This window comes from Colossoma macropomum, unplaced genomic scaffold, assembly GCF_904425465.1.
Source record: "Colossoma macropomum unplaced genomic scaffold, Colossoma_macropomum, whole genome shotgun sequence".
NCBI classification, from domain to species: domain Eukaryota; kingdom Metazoa; phylum Chordata; class Actinopteri; order Characiformes; family Serrasalmidae; genus Colossoma; species Colossoma macropomum.
In genome coordinates, this window is record NW_023494801.1 from 36,728,984 (window position 1) to 36,749,514 (window position 20,531).

Here is a 20,531-nt window from a genome sequence, read left to right on the forward strand (position 1 = left end):
CTGTATCTACACTCACTGTCCATTTTATCAGTTCTACTGACCGTATAGTTTCACTCTGTAGTTCTACAGTTACAGACTGTAGTCCATCTGTTTCTCTGCATACTTTGTTACCCTGTTCTTCAATGGTCAGGGTCCTCACAGAGCAGGTACTACTTGGATGGTGTATCATTCAGTATCTGATCCACTCGCACCAGCACAACACACGCTAACATGCCACCACCACATCAGTGTACATAAAATGAAATGGCAGATCAGTGTGTGTGTATATATATATATATATATATATATAACCATGCCGTACAATAAGCAAGGCTTTTGTCTAACAGTTCTTTGTGTTCTGTGCATAAACACAGCTCGGCAGCTAGCCCCGCTTTCACAATAAGAGTCCTTATTGGAATAGCCCCATAAATAAATGCTGGAAAACCAATATTTTCAAATTAACGTGCAGAACATTAATGAACACACTACAATATCCATCTATCTATCTATATATTAATCTAAATATTAATTAATCTTTGGGATCAAGACACTGATTAACGCATAAAACATCGAAATTCAAATCTTTGACCTCCAAATTAAAATGTATTGAAATTCCTAATTATCAAATTTTACTTTAGGAGTCTTTTAAGGAATTCTGTAGAAATCCCACATGGAAGAAACTTACATGTACACCTATATGTTATGCATAAATATTTTTTGAAAAACAGATGGAAATAAATTTCCTTTGCATTTGGGTTCATTAAAACCAAACACTGTTAAATACAGCAAGCTTAAAAAAATCCTAGAGTGCCTTCGACCTGTTTAGCTAACAGACAGGGGACCTGTGGACGCTCTGTGGTTGTATACGAGCCTCGGCGCTTCATCAGAAGAGCACTGAGCACGAAGCTCAGGCTGGGTCTGTGGCCATATTGCATAAGGTTTAATCTGGTGGTGCTGGGCTGCTGTGACTGAAGCAGAGGAGTGAGATTGAGAGTGAGTGAGTGAGAGAGGGAGAGAGAGAGTGAGTGAGAGAGAGAGAGAGAGAGAGAGAGAGGCAGCAGAAGGATCAGGAATGCTGGACGATCACAACAAACTCCAACATGCCCACGTTTTCTGTCATGTATAAAGGAGCAGTCATCATAAGCAGGTAAAAAAATGCATATTTTTCATACTGTAAACTGAATTAAAGCTCAAATCTTCAGCTCAGACAGTGGAGTTAGCGGGTTATCTCGTCTAAAAGAGTGAATTTAGAGTCTTTTCTTTGTGTTTGTCCACCAGAAAATGTTTGGAAGTAAGTTGGCGTCGTTTTCGCTAGCTGTCTTTTTCGAATTTTCCGTTCCACCTTAAATGGTGCAGCAGTTACATTGTGGCGCCTCGGGCGCCACAATGTAACTGCTGCACCATTTAAGGTGGAACGGAAAATTCGAATAAAAAGACAGCGATAACTGCAGCTTTATTTGAATTTAAAGTTTATTTGCTGCTTTTACGTGGAGATAGAAGTGTTTTTAGCTAAAACATGTTAAATTTTACCTCAGAAATATGAGTGTTAATGTTATGAATTGCATTAACCTGAATGGCACGTGCACTTGTTTGGCTACAGCTGTGATAAAGCAGCTCTTGGTGCACTTTAAGCTCTTTAGTGTCTTCAGCCTGACATTTTCCTGTTCATTACTGTTGGGACATTTTGGTTTTTATGTCTAATATCTTCATTTAGAAAGAATAAAAAAGCTAATTTTAGCCTTAAATTAAAAATCTAGGGGCCAAATTATAATTCAACCCTATGAGAACCTTCATGGCACTTCCTGACTCTGTTCTACATCATATTTCATATTCTTTTCATGTTTTTTTATGTTTGTAGATTCACCGATTGTAGATAATAACACTACATAAGGTTAAGGAAGGGGAATTCCACCCATTTTTTAGAATCTATAACGTAAAATGGTTCAAAAAACGCAGCTGCTTCGATTTCTTTATAATAATAGTGATAGGAATGATGTCTAAAACACAAATACAGACATTTTATCTGTGTTCTGAGTTTATATGGAATGTTGATGATGGTAAAATAGCGGAAAATCTCAAATGAAGTTTTCTTTGGGGACTATTTTGCCTCACAACGCCCTGCATGTACCCCGTCTGCCAAGAATGATGACGTTTAGGCCAAAATCTATCCTAAAACAGTGTCTCAGACATCATTTATAGCGGCATTTACAACCGGTTCATGTAGTAACTTTCTGTGAGGGAGCTTTTAGAGGTGGACGTCTGGTTCCTATCACCACCACTGTGAATAATTCTGACTCGGTACGTTACTCTAGAACAGAGCGTTTCACACCAAACCACTCTGAACCACTCTGTTTACGTCTTAACCATTTAATGATGTAGAATTTTTGAAAAATGGGTGGAGTTCCTCTTTAATGCTGCTAATTATGCATTATTTTATGTGATATTTGTGGAAGAAATACCCATTTATCATGTTCTAGTTGTGTAATTTTCACCTAAAAGCACTGCTGCTCCCTTAAAAAGGGTTCTTTAGTAAAGGCAATGTTTATATATAGAAGCAGGACATCTCAAAGAACCATCTGTGTGCATAAATGGTTCTTCTCTATGATTGAAAACCTGTAGTAGTAGGTTCTTTTTCGCACACTCAATGGGTTCCAGTGTTGTTACATGTCACAGAACCCTTTTTGTAGCACTAGAACCCTTGTTTGCAGTGAGAATACTGTTAAAATCATCTAAGGTTTTGAAATTGTGGATGTGTTTAGACCTAAATGTCCCATCCAGGAGTAGGACATTCTGCTGGACATTGTCACTAAATAATTGATGGTCATTGTTTAAGGGTGAAAACCTCTGACCTTCTCTCGTAGCTCCTCTTTTAAAGCCTAGTTTCTGTATTTAGAAGTGCAGTTACATTGAGCATCACTCACAATGGAAGCTTTACTCCGTTAAAAGGCCCATATCATGGAAAACTGACTTTTCCTCACATTTCTGCTGTAGGATATAAACATTGTTAAAGTTTCAAAACATACAGTTCATATAGTGAATATATGTGGTAACTACGCTGAAAAAACAGTGCATTTGGAATTCACTGTTTTTGTGATGTCACAAAATCGAATGCATTTACATATATTTACCTGTTCCACCAACAGAAGTTTAACCGCCTATTCAGTTAGAAGAAAGTTATAAGGAGTGTATCAGCCCAGAATGCTTTTTGAATGAGGCACAGTACAAGGCAGCCAATCATAACAGAGCTCATTTACATATTTCAGTCTTAAAGGGCCCATATGGTGGAAAACTGAATTTTCCTCACATTTCTGCTGTAGGATAGAAACATTCTTAAAGTTTCAAAACATACAGTTAATATATGTGCAAACTAAACTGAAAAAACTGTGCATTTTGAATTCACTGTTTTTGTGATGTCACAAAATCGAATGCATTTACATATATTCACCTGTTTCACCTACAGCAGTTCAGCCCCACCCATTCTCGCTGAAGTTATAAGCAGTGTTTCAGCCCGAACTGCTTTTTTGAATGAGGCACAATACAAGGCAGCCAATCAGAACAGAGCTCATTTACATATTTCAGTCTTTAAGGGCCCATGTAGTGTAAAACTGAATTTAAATTTCACTTTTTTAAAAGGAAATAGTTTGATGTAGCACAGTATCTACAGGGCAGCCAATCAGAACAGAGCTCATTTACATACATGCAGTAACAAAAACAGTCGGTTTAATTCTAAGGGATAAAGAGAGGCTGAAAAAAGATTGTGTAGAATGGATTTTGATTGTTTTTAGTATATAAGTGCACAGAAATGTAGTAAGTGCAAGTGAAAAATAAAGTGTAGGGAAAATGTGGGATATGGACTCTTTAAAGACATAGTAACTAAACCAATTTGTTTATTTCTAAAGATTCAACAGAGATTGATCGCTTATGTAAAAATTAATTATGACTATTTTTGATACATAAAATACAGAAAAAATGTGAAAAGTGTTAAAAAATAAAACACAAAAGTGTAGGATATTGGCCCTTTAAGGGGTTCACACTGATAAAGCAGTGATGTATTGAACTACATCTGTCTAGTGCTGTGGACTGAAGGGGTCCTGAGGGGACATTAAAACACGACCCCATATGGTGTGTTTGGTAGTGAATGCGAGTCACGGGCGGATCAATACTTCAGTATCAATAAACCTGTTTCCTATTCAGAACTCATATTGATACTGAACGTTTTGTTTTAACATTAATAATTAATAGGAAGCAGTGAACAGGAGGTGTGAAGGAGAGGAACCACTCTTTTATCTAAAATATTCTTTTTTAGTATATATAAATCATTGATGTCGCCCACTCCTGAGTGTTAGTTTTCTGAGCATGTTGCTTTTGTTTTCAGAGATTTTCAGTTTCTTCTTATTGCACTGTTTGTTTTTATTAGTGATTCTTTTTGGATGCTTTAACTAACTGAGCCTCTGTGATGAACACTGACCTGCCGAAGCACGAATAAAGCAATCTAAAATAAAGTGATTGCAAACCTCATCTCTCTCTCTCTCTCTCTCTCTCTCTCTCTCTCCCTCTCTCTGTCCTGCAGGACACTGATGGGTCCGTACGGAGTCGACCGCGCTGTGCATTCTATGGAATTTACAGACTGTGAGAATGGATTAGGTAAGAGTGACTGACTTTGTTTTTTTTGAAATTAGAGTTTGAATCACTTTGAACCATAACTGATGTACATTCAGAATCAGAATCACTTAAGAATAAGAATCAGAGTCACATTTGAACGAGAATCAGAATCACTTTTAAATGAGAATGACGTAGGATAGGAATCACTGTACAAATTAGAATCATTTTTGACTTACAATCAGAATCACTTTACAATCAGTATCACTTTAGAATGAGAATCAGAATAACCCCTGTTTGAGAATCATTTGAATCATAATCACTAACAATCAGAATCACTTTAGAATGAGAATCATAGTCACTTGTGAATGAGGATCAGTAAGAATCAGAATCGCTTTATAATCAGAATCACTTTGGAATGAAAATCATAATCACTTTTGATTGAGAATCATTTGAATCAGAATCATTTAAAATCAGAATCACTTAATCAGCATCACTTTTGATTGATGATCATTTCAATCAGAATCACTTTAGAATAAGAATCATAATCACTTGTGAATGAATATCACGAAGAATCAGAATCACTTTACAATAAGAATCACCTTAGAACGAGAATCAGAATCACTTTTGATTGATTTGAATTAGATTGTCTTAGAATCAGAATTACAGTCAGAATTAGATTAGAATGACTTTTGAATGAGAATCACTAAGAATCAGAATCACTTTAGAATGAGAATCATAATCACTTTTGATTGAAAATGGTTCTATATAGAGCCATGAACACTCAAAGAACCAAATGCATGCTTAAAGCGTTCTTTGCATTGTTAAAGAGTTCTTTGGATTGCTTGATAATGTGTTTTATATGGTTCTTTATAGAAACTTATTGAAAAGGTTTCTTTATAGCACCAAAAAGGTTCTTTAAAGAACCATATACATCACATTCTCCATCAATCTATAGAACCCTTTCACCATGCAAATAACGCTTTAATCATGCAAAGGGTTCTTTGAGTGTTCATGGTGCTATAGAGCCATTTTCTTTACTAAAGAACCCTTGAAGGACCATCGTTTGTACGTGTGTAGCTGTATATCCCGGTTTCTTTAGCAAAGATAGTGGTTCTAATAGAACCATGAACACTCAAGGAACCATTCGCATGCTTAAACGGTTCTTTGCATGGTGAAATCGTTCTTCAGATGGATGGAGAATGTGTTGTTTATGGTTCTATAGCCCCAAAAAGGGTCCTTCTGTTGTTATAATGCCAAGCTTGCAACTATAGAAGAACCCTTTTTGATGCTATATAGAACTATTTTTGAAAAGGTTCCATATGTAACTGTATGTAACATTCTCCATTAATCTAAAGGACAGTTTCACCATGCACAGAACCATTTAAGCGTGCAAAAAGTTCTATATAGGACTCATGGTATGGAACCATGGTCTTTACTGAAGAAACCTTTGAAGAACCATCTTTTCTAAGAGCCTATAGGGGACGAGGAGCTCAAATAGTGACACAAACCACCATTATTTCTCAAAACCCACTCAGGAACATGCACACTTGCACTCTCTTTGTGGTGTTTCCACCCAGCCGGCTCTTTCTGACGGAGCTCTAAGCTCCTTAAAGCTGTTCTCCTTACAAACCGACCTGCACCGTCAACAACCCGCTGCTTTAAGAACGCCCCTCCGCTACAGCTCGCGCTTTGATGTGTATAGACAGAGAGTGAAAACGCGGCGTAGCAGCGTCAGAGGGCTTTAGCCGGTTAGCGGAGGTGTGCGTGAGCGCTTTAATTGTGCCGGCAGGTGAATCTGCAGAATCTGTCAGGCTGTTGTGCTCCTCCTGAATACGGCTCCAGTGTCACGACCATAAGCTGCATTTATTTTAGATAAATAAAGAGCGCAGCGTCTCAGAAACGCCAGAAATATTGAAACGTTTCTCTGTAGTGAGCTCAGAATGGAGCTGCTGCTCTTTTGCAAGACTTTAATGGAGACTTTCTAAAGAAGTTCACTCTCTCAGACTCCTGCAGGTCATCTTAAAGGGGTAGTTCAACCAAATTTGTCCAGTGTCCCCCACCTCGCTCCAAATTTAGTCCATCAGACAAGATACATTTGACTGTTTCTTTAGTTTTAGCACTGAAGCTACGGCTGGGCGATTTGCGGAAAATGTGTGATTGCGATTTTTCGGACCAATATTGTGACTCAGATTGACATTATGATTATTTTCATTTAAATTAAGGAACGGGCTGTATTACAGAAACCAATATACTTAAAAAAGATGGTTCTTCAAGGGTTCTTTAGTATAGAAAAATGGTTCTATATAGAACTATGCACACTCAAAGAACCCTTTACATGATTAAATGGTTCTTTGCATCATGAAAGAGTTCTTCAGATTGACGGAGAATGTGCTGTTTATGGTTTTATGGTTCTTCTGTGGTTACAAGCTTAACATCATAACAACAGCAGAACCCTTTTTGGTGCTATATAGAACCCTTTTCAAAAAGTTTCTGTATAGGACCTTTACAGTACATTCTCCATCAGTCTGAAGAACTCTTTCATGATGCAAAGAACGCTTTAATCATGTAAAGTGTTCATGGTTCTATACGGAACCCTTTTCCTTACTAAAGAACTCTTGAAGAACCTTTATTTAAGTGTCTAACTTTTTGTCTTTAGTCTAGATCTGACAGGTCCAGATAAGATTTTTCATTAATTCTTATTACAGAAGCAAATCTGATCTTAATTTAGGAATCTTATCTTAACTTACAGCATTTATCTCCAGTTAGGAAATCTTAACCTGCTCTACTGAAGTTGACAATCAGTTGTCATGTCTGTTTCCTAGCAACCGACCACAAACACACACAGCTGAAACATAAACGCATCATCAAAGTAGTGAAGTTGGTCAGCCAGACAGCTGCAGTTACTGATGTAAAAAAGATCAAACTAAACTGAAGTGGGATAAACTGTAAGTTGTGAATACTGTGAGAGCGCCCCCTGCTGTTTATCAGAGCATCGCCGCTCACCAGTTTCAGTCTCCATTTCCCAAACGCTTCAGCCGAGCACGCTAACGTTACTCCTCCTAATAAACAGACACACGTTCAGCTCCGTCTCCTCATTATTCACCACCATCACTGTAATATTTCATCATCAACAATAACACACCTAGGTGTTACAGCCCCACGTTTTGTCTAGAGTACGTGGGATCGGCAACATGTGGCATTAAAATACTGAACTGGTGAGAATTAATTAGAAGCGTGAGGAACAGACCAAAATAGAGCTTTTAAAGCCATTTTTATTAAAACAAACATCAATAAAACCAGAGTGCTGTGATACCTAGTACCACTGGAAGAACCAAACTGGACGGCACCAAAGAAAAGAACATATCAAAACCGAACCACGCTTGCCTACTCTGAAACCAAAAGTATTTAGCTAATCTAAAAAAAAGAAACCAAAGCTAACTACTCTAAACTTCCCTTGCCAGTAACCAAAAGTACATGTGGCGGTGCCCTCTGACCAGGGAGCTAGACAGAGTAGACATCTACGTGGTGCAAATGTATAGGCGCGCCCCTCTTACCTGTTTGAAACCCCAGGTGGTACAAACAATCTCTTGTAAAAAAAAAACAAAAAACAAAAAGTTAAAAGCGTGCAGGTAAAATACCACAGCCGAAGTACTTCCTTTTAACATAAAAGACCATCTTACAAACTAAGTTAAAAGAAGCTCTGGTAAAATACCTAAAACAAGCACCCCCAACACAAGAGATTAAAACACACACTAAAACAGCACATGTAATCAGTCCTCTCTCTTCAGCCATCTTGAAGGCCTCTTTTAAAACATAAGCTCCTCCCCTAACTGCACCAGCCAGGCCTCTGATTGGTTCCAGAGCAGGTACCTCTATGAAGGAAGAGACCAAGAGAGAGGGAGAGAGACACAAACACTAAAAAAAAACAGAATAAGTGCTTACACGTAACAGAAGGTAATCAGAGGGGTGGTGGAGATCGAGTCTGCAGCGTCTGAGATCTTTAAAACGCAGAGTTAGAAAAGAAAATCATCTCACAGTGAAAGCAGCGTTTTACAGTAGAAATAAATGGAGCTCATTATGCTGGTAGTGAACTATGCTGCTGACTCAGCTGCCTAAAAACCAGAGAAACGGACCTTAAACAGAAGTGAGGACCCTGTTGGGGTTAAAAACAGCACCACCATATGCGTAAAACCTGAGTGAAATAAAAAGTCTAATGGCTGAAGATAGATTACAGCACAACACTGCTGTCTATCCAGCGGTCGGAGTTTAAACACAACATATGATGAACTACTTTCTGCCACAAATCTTTGCGCGTAGACTATTAATTAAAAATCAATTCTGTGTTTTTGAGAAGCGATACAGTATCACAAAACATAATATTGCGATGCTCAAGTGTATCAATGTTTTCTTACACCCCTGTTATGAACATCTGGAAACTTGTGTAGTTTCCACTTGCCCACGTGATTCGTTCTGTCCTTTCACTGGACAATCTCTGTATAATTAATCAACCAGCAAGAGAAGCTTATTAATTAGAGTTGGTGGCAGTTTGGCTTCACAAGCTGTGCTCAGCTTTAGCTCCACCTGGCTCAGGCAGTTAAATCGAGTGTTTAGTGCACCTGAGGTGATTGTGCTGATTGTCAGTGTCTATATGTGGGTAATGGGTCACGGGCTACTCTGTTCTGTTATACTGTTAAATTCATACTGACCCTTTAGTTTAATGTCATTAAACAACTTTTTTTAAATTTCTTTATAGAACCACACATCCAGACATCCATAACAGCATCAGTACCTCAATTTAAAAGTGCTATTCAACTGCTTTGATTTGGGAGAAAATTAGTAATTATTGCTTAAAATAATGCATGAAGTATTACTGATTCAGAATTGTTCACAGTGGTGGTGATAGGAACCAGACGTCCACCTCTAAAAGCTCCCTCACAGAAAGTTACTACATGAAATGGTTATGAATTCACTGCCTGATGACTGAGACACTGTTTATGATAGTTTTGAGAAGATTTTGGCCTTAAACTCCATTCATGGTGGAGGGATACATAATATGCAGGGTGTTGTGAGGCAAAATAGTCCCCAAAGAAAACTTATTATTTTAGATTTTCCACTATTTTCCATCATCAACATTCCATATAAACTCAGAAGACTCGTGTAGGTTCACTGGTGGTTCTGAATAGTAAATAAAATGTCTATATCTGTGTTGTAGTCATGGCGACCCCTGGTTCCTATCACCACCACTGTAAAGACATCTGAACCATTTCACACCAAACCACTCTGAATCACTCTGTTTACACCTCACACACTCAGTTACACAGGAATTTGGAAATAATTGGTGGAATTCTCCTTTCAGCACTGAGCTACCTGAGTGTGCGGTGACTGGAGGAGTGTAGAGTTGATCTGAAGGCTCGTTGCTGTTCGCCATTGAGCTCATAAGCTGGTTATGGTTTTAATTATCTCGCTTAGCGATCAGTTACAAATGGGACATACAGCCGTCATTGCGTGGGTGTGTGTGTGTGTGAGTCGGGGGGGTGGGGGGTTGGGGGTGCTGTGGGTGATGGCGTCCACTAATACAACAGTTAGACTTTCTCGTGGTTGCTATGCTGAGCCTCAGCGTAATCCAGTAGGTGACCTCCAATTACAGTGAACTTTCGCTGGAGTCTTTTCACCTCAGGCTGCCCAGGAGGGTAAAGTGAGGTTAAAACGACCTCATGCATCCAGACAAACAGACGAAATCTTATTATATCTGTGCTGAACAATGACATTTAGTGGAATTAGAACAGAATCATTGTTGAACATTTGAAACTACAAGTGGTTGCAACTTAGGCCCAGTCCCATTTCACCCCTCACCCCTACCACTCAGCCCTACCCCTCTGTTTTAGTGTGTTCAAATCTAGGAGTAGAGTGTCCCGAATCTTGTTGAGATAGAGGGGTAGGGTGAAGCGTTGGGGCTACATGGCCCTCCAAACGGAGGTTTTTCAGAGACTCCAAACAGAGAATTATGAGAAAAAAAGAAACACCAGCAAGATGGAGAACAAGAGACCAAAGAAACCAAAGAAAATGTGATCTTAAAAGTGTCCATTTTCTGTTTGTGGCAAAGTAAGAAGTAAGACGTTCAAATGGCTTGAGCATCTCCTACAGCTGTCGAAGTCGTTGCTTAGCAACGGTGTCTCAGCGGATTGATACAGTGTGAATAAACCGTGATGTTATGGCCGGAACTAACTGTTGTATAATACTGCAGTATTCACAAGTACAACTAGCACAATGACCTTGTCAATAAAAATGAACTAAAAATTACAGACACATATTTTTTTTATTTCAGGGGAGTCATGCGGCCTTCTCTAAAGATTGAGAACGCTCTGATGGTTTCACATTGCTAACAAATAGGGGAAGCTTATACTCCATCAGTTAGCATGGTGCTAACTGCACGCCTAAATCGTCACCACTCGAATCATGTGGAGTATTACGACATTACGACATACTGTTGTCTATAACAATTCTGGCTTTATGAGGAGGCTGTTATTGTTTTAGCTGTATAATATACCATATAGTCTATTTTATAGTTATTGATTTGTCACTAAGTCATCTGATCACACTGTTGATCCTGGAGATACTGCGTTATTCTAATGCAACACTAATGATGTAATGATGTTTACTGAATGCTTTTGTATGTCATGTCATCATTAAAATTACACACAACTGACCTAAATTACTTGTTTAAAATTCTAGGTCAGTCTCGCTTCCCGTGAACTCAGTTCAGTACTGATGTGCACAGTGTTTTTAAAGGCTGAATGAAGCACCTGCTGTCCTTCTGTTCCCCCTTTAGGTATTAAAGTGATTGGAGGAGTGAAGGAGTTAACAGGAGAGGAGTTTGGAGTGTACGTGAAGAGGATTTTGCCCGGTGGCCTTGCCTCCAGTGATGGTAACATATTACTGCTGCTTTTATTTCATTTTTGGGTTGTGAATGACTTAAAATGTCCATATTTTGTGTGTGCTAGTCAGACTCACCTGATCCCCCTGATGGAGCAGTTTGTATATCGTCGCTGTCAGGAACAAAACCTTGTATCTCCATTTTTGACATTTTTCAGTTTTTGACATAATTTAAAAATGCCTGTTTCCCTTTACATTATGTGTAAATTTCATGATGAATGGACTAAAAGAAATGACCCAAGATGACTTGGAAAAAAGTCTGGTTCTATTGACTTACATTAAAAGTAAAGTATGTTTTTTCCTTCTCCTGTAAAGTTACCATTTTGGAGATATGAGGTTTCCTTCCAACAACAGCGATATGCTGATGAATTGAATCAGGTGTGTTAAATTAAAATCCATTCAGAAAAGCCTGTCCACTCAGTGGCCTGTGGCAACGTACCTGGGCAGATATTTCCCCTCTTACAAGACCAGACTCTTATCTGTTTGACTGAGGAGAGACCTTCAAACCTGAAACAGCTATATTAATGTTTTAAAAGCATCTTTGAAATCACTGATACATTCTGACGAAAAATTGCCTAAATAGTTTGTTACATTTGAATCAAATAATGCAAATAATAATTTTCCAGGCTGATCTTTTCACAGAGCTTTTCACACTTGTGGCTTTACCAGCAAGCTGATTGGCTCGTTATGTTGAAAGGCAGGACTTTCCTCATATTCAGACATCATGTTGAGTGTTATTCATTTTTCAGCCGCTGAACTGTTCATCCTCGCTCTATGTAGAGACTCGAGCCCCATTCAGGCCCATTTCAGCCATCTTCATTTTCCCCTCTTCACGATTACAGCAAACGTGTGGCCAGTTTTGTTTGATTGTGAGGGTCTTGTGACTAATTTCAGTCTAAACACACATTTTCTGATGAGCTCATTTTAAGAAAAAGGTTTGGTGGTTCTAGAGTGGGTTAGTAGTTTTCTGTATTGCTTGGATGTATGGTGTTTCATATGGTTTCGTTGTTTGGTTTCATTGGTAGTTTTCAGTATGGTTTGATTATTATTGGTATGGATTAGTAGTTTTTGGTATGGTTTGGTTGTTCTTGGCGTGGTTTGGCAGTTTTTGATATGGTTTGATAATTTTTTGCATGGTTTGGTAGATTTTCTTGTGGTTTGGTAGCTAGGTTGTACAGAAGTCCAGCTAATGGGGACAATTTTTTTTTTTTTTAATTTTTACCCCGATTTTCTCCCCAATTCCACCCCGCTGGTTAGGATGCTATCAACGCTAGGAGGGTGAAAGCTAACACAGGCTTCCTCCGAGACCCAGCCACCGCTTTCTTTTCGAGCTGCCGCTCACGCAACGTCACTGGACAGCCGAACGCGCTCGGAGGAAAGCGCCAACCGCCAGATCTGTTACGTCAGCTAACAGACGCCTGCGCTGACTAGCATCGCGCTGAGGCCTAAAGGCCGTGTTAGACTCATGAACCACGTCAACAGTACTTTAGAAATTACGTAATGATTCGCTATAAACAGTAATGGTCAGTAGGCCTTTTTGTAAACAGCCTCTCACAGTGATTACAGACTTTGCAGCCAGTGACAAGTCCAAATCTGCTCTGACCTGCTGGTTTAATTAAATTGCTTTGATCCGTCTGATTGTGTACAGTTTTTGCTAATGAACAAAGAGCAGCAATCTCATTAGTGTGAATTAATTGAGTAAACAACCAAAATTAGAATAAAAAAATCAAAACTTTACCCAAATTAAATTGTTTTTAGTGCTGTAGTAAATGGCCAGAAAGAAGCCGTTAGCTGTCCCACTGTTGAAGGTGACAGTGCGCTGTTTAGCCCTGTGTTTATACAGTGCGTAACGCTGACCGTGTTTACGGAGAGCAGATAGTGTCTCGCTGGCTGCCTGTCTGTGTTCGAGTCACGTGTGGTGAAGAGTTCAGCATCATCCATGTGCTTAACGCTAATGCTGCTAGCGGGAATTAGAGTCCACCATGTGCTCCGTTATCTCTGCAGCGCTGCAGACAGTTAGCATGCTGCGCTACAGATGTTTTCACCATGAGGTAAATATGCAATAACTGAACTCAACTCAGACTTATTTTTGGAAAATAGTGTGCTTGTTTGAGCTGTGCACCTTCCAGTGGTGGACAGTGACAAAGTACATCTGGTTCATACTGTACTTAAAGGGGAATTCCACCAGTATTTCACATTTTTTTAATTTCCCCATAACTCAGTGTGTGAGATGTAAACAGAGAGATTCAGAGTGGTTTGGTGTGAAATGGTTCAGATTTCTTTACAGTGGTGGTGATAGGAACCAGGGGTCGCCATGACTACAACACAAATATAGACATTTTATTTACTATCCAGAACCACCAGTGAACTGTTTTGCCTTGTGTGTACCCCTCCACTGTGAACAGATTAAAAATATCAAAGTTTTAGGCAAAAGTCTGCTCTTAAATGTCTCAGACATCGGGCAGCATATTCATAACCATCTCCATTGATTTTTAAAATCTCTGCATAGTTAAATGGTTAAGATGTAAACAGAGTCGTTCAGAGTGGTTTGGTGTGAAACGCTCCAAATTGTTCACAGTGGTGGCGATAGGAACCAGACGTCCACCTCTAAAGCTCCCTCACAAAAAATTATTACATGAAATGATTATGAATTTACTGCCTGATGACTGAGACACTGTTTTATGATAGTTTTGTGAGTGTTTTGAACTTCACGGTGGAGGGATATGCATAATATGCAGGGCGTTGTGAGGCAAAATAGTCCCCAAAGAAAACTTATTATTTCAGATTTTCCACTATTTTTCCATCATCAACATTCCATATAAACTCAGAAGACTCGTGTAGGTTCACTGGTGGTTTTGGATAGTAAATAAAATGTCTATATTTGTGTTGTAGTCATGGCGACCCCTGGTTCCTATCACCACCACTGTAAAGACATCTGAACCATTTTACACCAAACCACTCTGAATCTCTCTGATTACACCTCACACACTGAATTATGGAGGAATGTAAAAATAAATAGGTGAAATTCCCCTTTAAGTACAGTTAAATCAAATACTTTTGTGCTTAAACTCTAGAAATACAGATTTCTAGACTATTTCTACTTTAATCACTATCATAATACTAATAAAAAAATATTTTTAATATCTTTAAAAGCACAGGTGTGACACTTCCTGCCTCTCACAAAGAAGATGAAACTTGCAAAAATCATTTTAATATGAGGAATATAAATATTGGCAATCATAATCTACAAATGGTAGCTTAGCCTTCTACTGACCTTTATAGCCTACTTGCTAAAGCGTCCCTTATTTGGAGATTAGAGTGTTGCAGTGGAACCGTGAGCCACAGAAATGTAATAAAATACATCTAAAAATACAAGGTTATAAAAACAAGTGACTTCAAAGACCAAGCTAAACTGGACACAAAGGCCAGTGCCTTTAGCCATTAGCAGCATTAGCTTATTGGAAGCATATCGTCTTCAGTGAGATGAAGTTCCAGCGAGTTAAAACTCCAGCAGCCTTAAAAACAGACTGTCGCTGGTAGTGACACTGTTAGTAATGCTGGCGGTAACACTGCGTTCCTGAGACCATCAGGACGTGCTGTAGTGTTCTGCGTTCTCTGTTGAAAGACACTGTTTATAGGAAGAGTCCCGTGAGGGGTGATGTCAGCAGCCGCGGGGAAACCTTGGAGCTCGCTTCCATTTTCAACCCCAAAATAAGCGACTTGATGCTGATGGGGGGAGACAGGATCTCACTTAGGAGATATAAAAAGCACAGGGCCACAGGTAACGTAAACCTGACCTACATCGGGACACAGCCCTCTCCAACATCAGGACAGGCCCGAGAGCAGCGCTGTTCCCCCGGCTTGGGGCCGTGTTCTCACTCAGCAGGCTTGGTCTGATTAAAATGAGCCCTGGTGTGATTGCTCTGTTAATGTGAATGCTAAGGAACGCTACCTTTAGAACTCTGAGTATATCTTTAAAAAGGCTGTGCAGCACATGAACCTGCTGAGGACACTGCACAGTTGCTCTATGAGCGGAGATGTTTTAGAGTTGGTCAGTTTAGTTGAGAGTGTTTTTACGTATAATATACATACTTCGTATGGTATCCTTGGTGCTAAGGATGAGACCAAGCTGTCTAGTGTTGTGAATGTGGCTGGGAAAATCATACATAAACCACAAAAACAGCAGAGGTCGGCAACATGCGGCTCTTTTACTGCCCTGTTGTGGCTCCACAGCTGAATCAGATTAGTAGGTAAAAATAAAATAATCCTCCTTTACAGTAAAATAAAGCTCTGCTGATCGTTCAACACAGTTTAACAATAAATGGTCTTAAACTCTGGAGTTAATGTAGAACTGCTAATTCACCCTTTAACCCTGAAGATCAGCGCAGACTGCTGGTCACCATAGCAACACAGACAACAGTCTCGCCTAGCTAGTAGCTAACGAAACGTCAAAGAGAGAGATTTATTTATAATCACTCCAGCTGGTTTCCTGATACGTTTAATCTGCAGTGAGAAACTGACAAACACTAAAAGTCGTGAAGCTGAAGTCAGTTTCTCATTCGCCAGCTTCTCGTTCAAACTGTCTTATTTGACCTTAAATGGTGCAGCAGTTACATTCTGGTGCTTCAGGCACCGTTTAAGGTGGAACAAGAAGATTCAAACAAGAAGCTGGAGAATGAGAGGCCTTAAATTTGACAAGAAACTGTTCTACTTTTGAGGAAAAGTTTCCTGCTGGAGATGCGAGAAAAGCAGCTATAACTGAGCTAAAGCTTAAAGCAGAGCAAAGTACATCTGAGTTTTTGTTTATATTTTTTAACCATCAGCACATACTGAGACATATTTACAGCCAAGAAGGTAAAATGTTTCTTCAATAAAATGGACATTAAATGTTGTGGCTCTTGAGGTGGTTTGGTTTTTGTTGAAAGGACAAAATGGCTCTTCTTTACATTTGAGTTGTGACCCCTGGTCCAGTAGTAGGAAGAAAGCCTCGAACCACATAAAATATTTTTAAGAATTCATTTATTCCTTACGGAGCTTCTGAGTGAGTGTGTATTTGAAGGTTTCGTGTGCTCTTAGGTGTGTTTTTGCACTTGTATGTACTTTTTATTTTATTATTCTGTGCAACCTGGTGAAGCCAAAGACACATTTCCAGAAATGGACAGTAAAGTTTATTCTGTTCTATTCTAATGATTTGATCTCATCCCACTTCTAAATGAAATCTGGTGCTGTTCTTTTGAAATACGAATGCAAAACCCTTTCTTCAAGGTGACTACATCAGAGCTACATTTCACAAACGCACTGCAAATAAAGAAACACCAAACTGCAGAAACACTGCAAAGCCAGACACAACGCAACGGAAGTGAGCCACAACACAACGGAAAGTGAGCCACAACGCAACGGAAGTGAGCCACAACACAACGGAAATGAGCCACATCACAACGGAAATGAGCCACAACGCAACGGAAATGAGCCACAACGCAACTGAAATGAGCCACAACACAATGGAAATGAGCCACAACACAACAGAAATGAGCCACAACGCAACGGAAGTGAGCCACAACGCAACGGAAGTGAGCCACAACACAACGGAAATGAGCCACAACGCAACGGAAGTGAGCCACATCGCAACGGAAATGAGCCACAACGCAACGGAAATGAGCCACAACGCAACGGAAGTGTTTCTGGAAGACTCAAAGTGGATGGAATATCTATGATGGAAAATCACTGACAGAAGCAGATCAGACCACAGACACTCGGACTCTCGCATCCCCAGTTCATGGTTAAGCTGGCTGGCTAGTTTGCTGACTGACCTGTCGTAGCTGTGCTGTGGTTGTTAATCTGGTGTTACTAGCTAAACATTTACAGTTACACTCTACGGCTAATTCCCATTACGATACAGTGATATTAATCTGCTCAAATAAAAGTTAACTTTCTTTTACCGTGAATGTTTGTGCTGCATAGAATTTAAAAGTCTGTGAAATGTAGCGTCATGTTGTCGTTTTGATAACAGTGTTCTCTGCGTTTGCAGCTCATTTTTACTTGCAGTTTGTTGGATCTTCTCTGAGATGTATGTAAATTAAAAAATAAGTATTTATTTAAACAGGGCATTTTTTTCGAGTGTTGATGAGTTGTACTTGTTGTAATTAAGCATAAATAGTGGTTTATGTCCAACAGTGCATGCATCATCTCCAAAATCATACAAATGGCATATTAATTTTTTCCACCGATCAGCTCTAAACTAAAGCCGTTAAGCGAGTGAGCAGCTGGTGGGTTTGTATTGTGTTTTGACTTGTATTGATCAGCTCAGCCTGACGAGTGTCAGCGATGAGCGTGATGGATGGTGTCGATTGATTCCTCGGTTTCCTTCCTTCTTGAGGTCACTGGATTGATTTTGCGAGCAGCTTTAGCAGCTAAAGATTAAACTGAGTGTGATTAATTCAGAGATGTTCTGCCGGCAGGTTCTGAGGTTCTGCTCGAACAGCCAGGTTCAGGTTTAGATCATGTTTTGCTGCGTTAGCAAACCGTTTGAACATGCAAATGTGATAATATGATCATACATATAATCATACAGCAGTTTGAGGGGTTTCTGCATATATGACACGTTTACATTTACATTTAAATTAAAAAAGTACATTTACATTTAAATAGGGTCGTTTCAGAATCAGCAGCTTTGAAAACACTGAACTAGCACAGTGTTAGTATAGCTTACATGGTTGTTTCCAAACAATTGAAGTATCGCTTTAGGTCGGAATATTTACAAAATGCTGGAATGTGTCAGTGTGTATGAATTTTATGAGGAATGTCCTCAAGTTTTTGGCGCTTTAATACTGAGTATCGACCAAAACGGATACCGCGGCTCATTTTTACTTCTCTCTCGGTTCTTTTTCTACTTCTGATGTTTAATGGGTGATGATATCCTGCCTCAATGCCCTGTAATTGGTCCAAACCATCCAAAATTGTGTTTTCACACTGCAAACAAACCGAACCACTGTTCAGTATCATCCAGACCAAGATCACCTCTTTTGGTCGGAGCAAATTTTGGTCCTTTGGTTTGGGCCGTGGTCAGAGGCACCTTTCACACCTGCTATTTCGTTTCAGACCAAACTGAAAAGTCTGAAGGTCCAAAACAAACAAGGTAGGAGTGAAAGCACCCTCAGACATCAGGCAGCCAATTCATAATCATTTCATAGAATAACTTCCTGTAATTAGTTCCACTGATTGCAAATTTCTGCGGAATTAAATGGTTAAGATGTGCAAACGTCTAGACAACGTGCAAGTCTCAGATTTACCAATGCAACTAAAAACCTCCACATAATAACACATCCACTCACTCACACAAACACACACACACACACATTTTCTAAACCGCTTATCCTTCTGGGTCACGGTGGGAGCTGGAGCCCATCTCAGCAGTCATTGAGCGGAAGGCAGGAAACATCCTGGACAGGTCCAAATAATAACACACTTCATTTCATTTACAGTAAAATAATTTCATTTTTGATATATTGTTTTTTTAAGATGTCAACAGTCATTCGGAGTGATTTGATGTGAAAAGCTCTTATCAGATCTTATCAGATCTGTTTATAACAGTAGTAATAGGAACCATAAATCCAAAGCGTTTTAATGTCTCTAAAAGCCTCACTGAAGGCTTTTACACAAAATGTATAAAATCCATTTACATATAAAAGGTAAATGCTGGCTGTTCTAAGCCAAAAAAGTCCCCAAAGAAAACTTATTATTCCAGATTTTCCACTATTTTCCATCATCAACATTCCATATAAACTCAGAAGACTCGTGTAGGTTCACTGGTGGTTCTGGATAGTAAATAAAATGTCTATATTTGTGTTGTAGTCATGGCGACCCCTGGTTCCTATCACCACCACTGTGAAAACATCTGAACCATTTCACACCAAAATGCTCTGAATCTCTCTGTTTACATCTCTCACACTGAATTATGGGGAAATTTAAAAAATTCCCTTTAATATAGCTGCTATATCAACACCCTATCCATTATATTATGCCTGTGAACTCCACTGGATCAGATTGGTACATGCAGAGTGTTAATAAAAAAAGTCCTTCGTGTGTAATGAGCTCTCTCTGTTGTGTTTGTAGATGTAGAACGTGATGCCAGACGTGAAGAACTAAACCATAAGTGTGTCACCATCTGTTCACTTTTACCTCATCTTTGCGTAAATCTGTGTTTAGGACACCTGCAGCCAGGAGACCAGATACTGGAGGTTAACGGAGAGAGCTTGATTGGAGTTACGAGTGAGAGGTACGTTCTGATCTTTTACATTTTAAATAAGATTGTATTGTAAGGCAGTGCTCTGTTTCTGCCTATCTAATGCCAATGTGAGAAACACAAGGCCCGCGGACCAGATCAGGCCCACGACACAATCCTATCCGGCGTGCAAAAGTATTTCTATTAATATTTATTTTAACAATTATTAACAACAATTTGTGCTGAAATAATCAAATTGTATAGAGTTTTGGAGAAATTTGATGCGCTGTAGTGCACTATTGACCAGGGTATATTTTGGTTTGTCCATCTGAATTAATGTGACCAAATTGTAGGGCAAATTATTCAGTAACTGCATGAAATAAATGTAAATTTTAGTTTTATTTATTTATTTATTTTTTGTAAAAGCTCCCCTCAGATGAACAGAAAATGTGTTTTATGATCATACACATATTGCTATATGCTTACAATTTACTACTGAAAGCCAAATCTTAGACGCTCTTTGTATTATTTTATAAAAATAATGTTTACAGAGCAGATCACTGAAGAGACGCCATCTGTTTATAGTTTATAGACCAGATTTGTGAGTTCAGCTTCTTTTATTATAAGCGTTTAAAATTACATCACTCATCTATTTGACTGGAAAGAAGACAGTTACAGCTCTCATACGACCCCCACCTTTAGTATGTAGCTTATGAAATATGAAAGTTATGAAGAATATGATGAAGTGCATTTTGGAACCACCAGTGGTCCCACAGAGTTGAAGAGGTTAAAGCTT

General features: G+C 39.1%; 1 protein-coding gene across 1 annotated transcript in view; it reads left to right on the forward strand.

Moving 5' to 3' along the window:
- Positions 1–20,531, forward strand: part of si:dkeyp-72e1.9 (syntaxin-binding protein 4) — a 99,503-nt gene that overhangs the window by 25,196 nt on the left and 53,776 nt on the right. Inside the window, exons 2-4 of the mRNA XM_036589889.1 lie at positions 4,550–4,623; positions 11,411–11,506; positions 19,720–19,789. Of these exons, the coding sequence (XP_036445782.1) occupies positions 4,550–4,623; positions 11,411–11,506; positions 19,720–19,789 (240 nt within the window). The remainder of the gene's footprint in view (positions 1–4,549; positions 4,624–11,410; positions 11,507–19,719; positions 19,790–20,531) is intronic.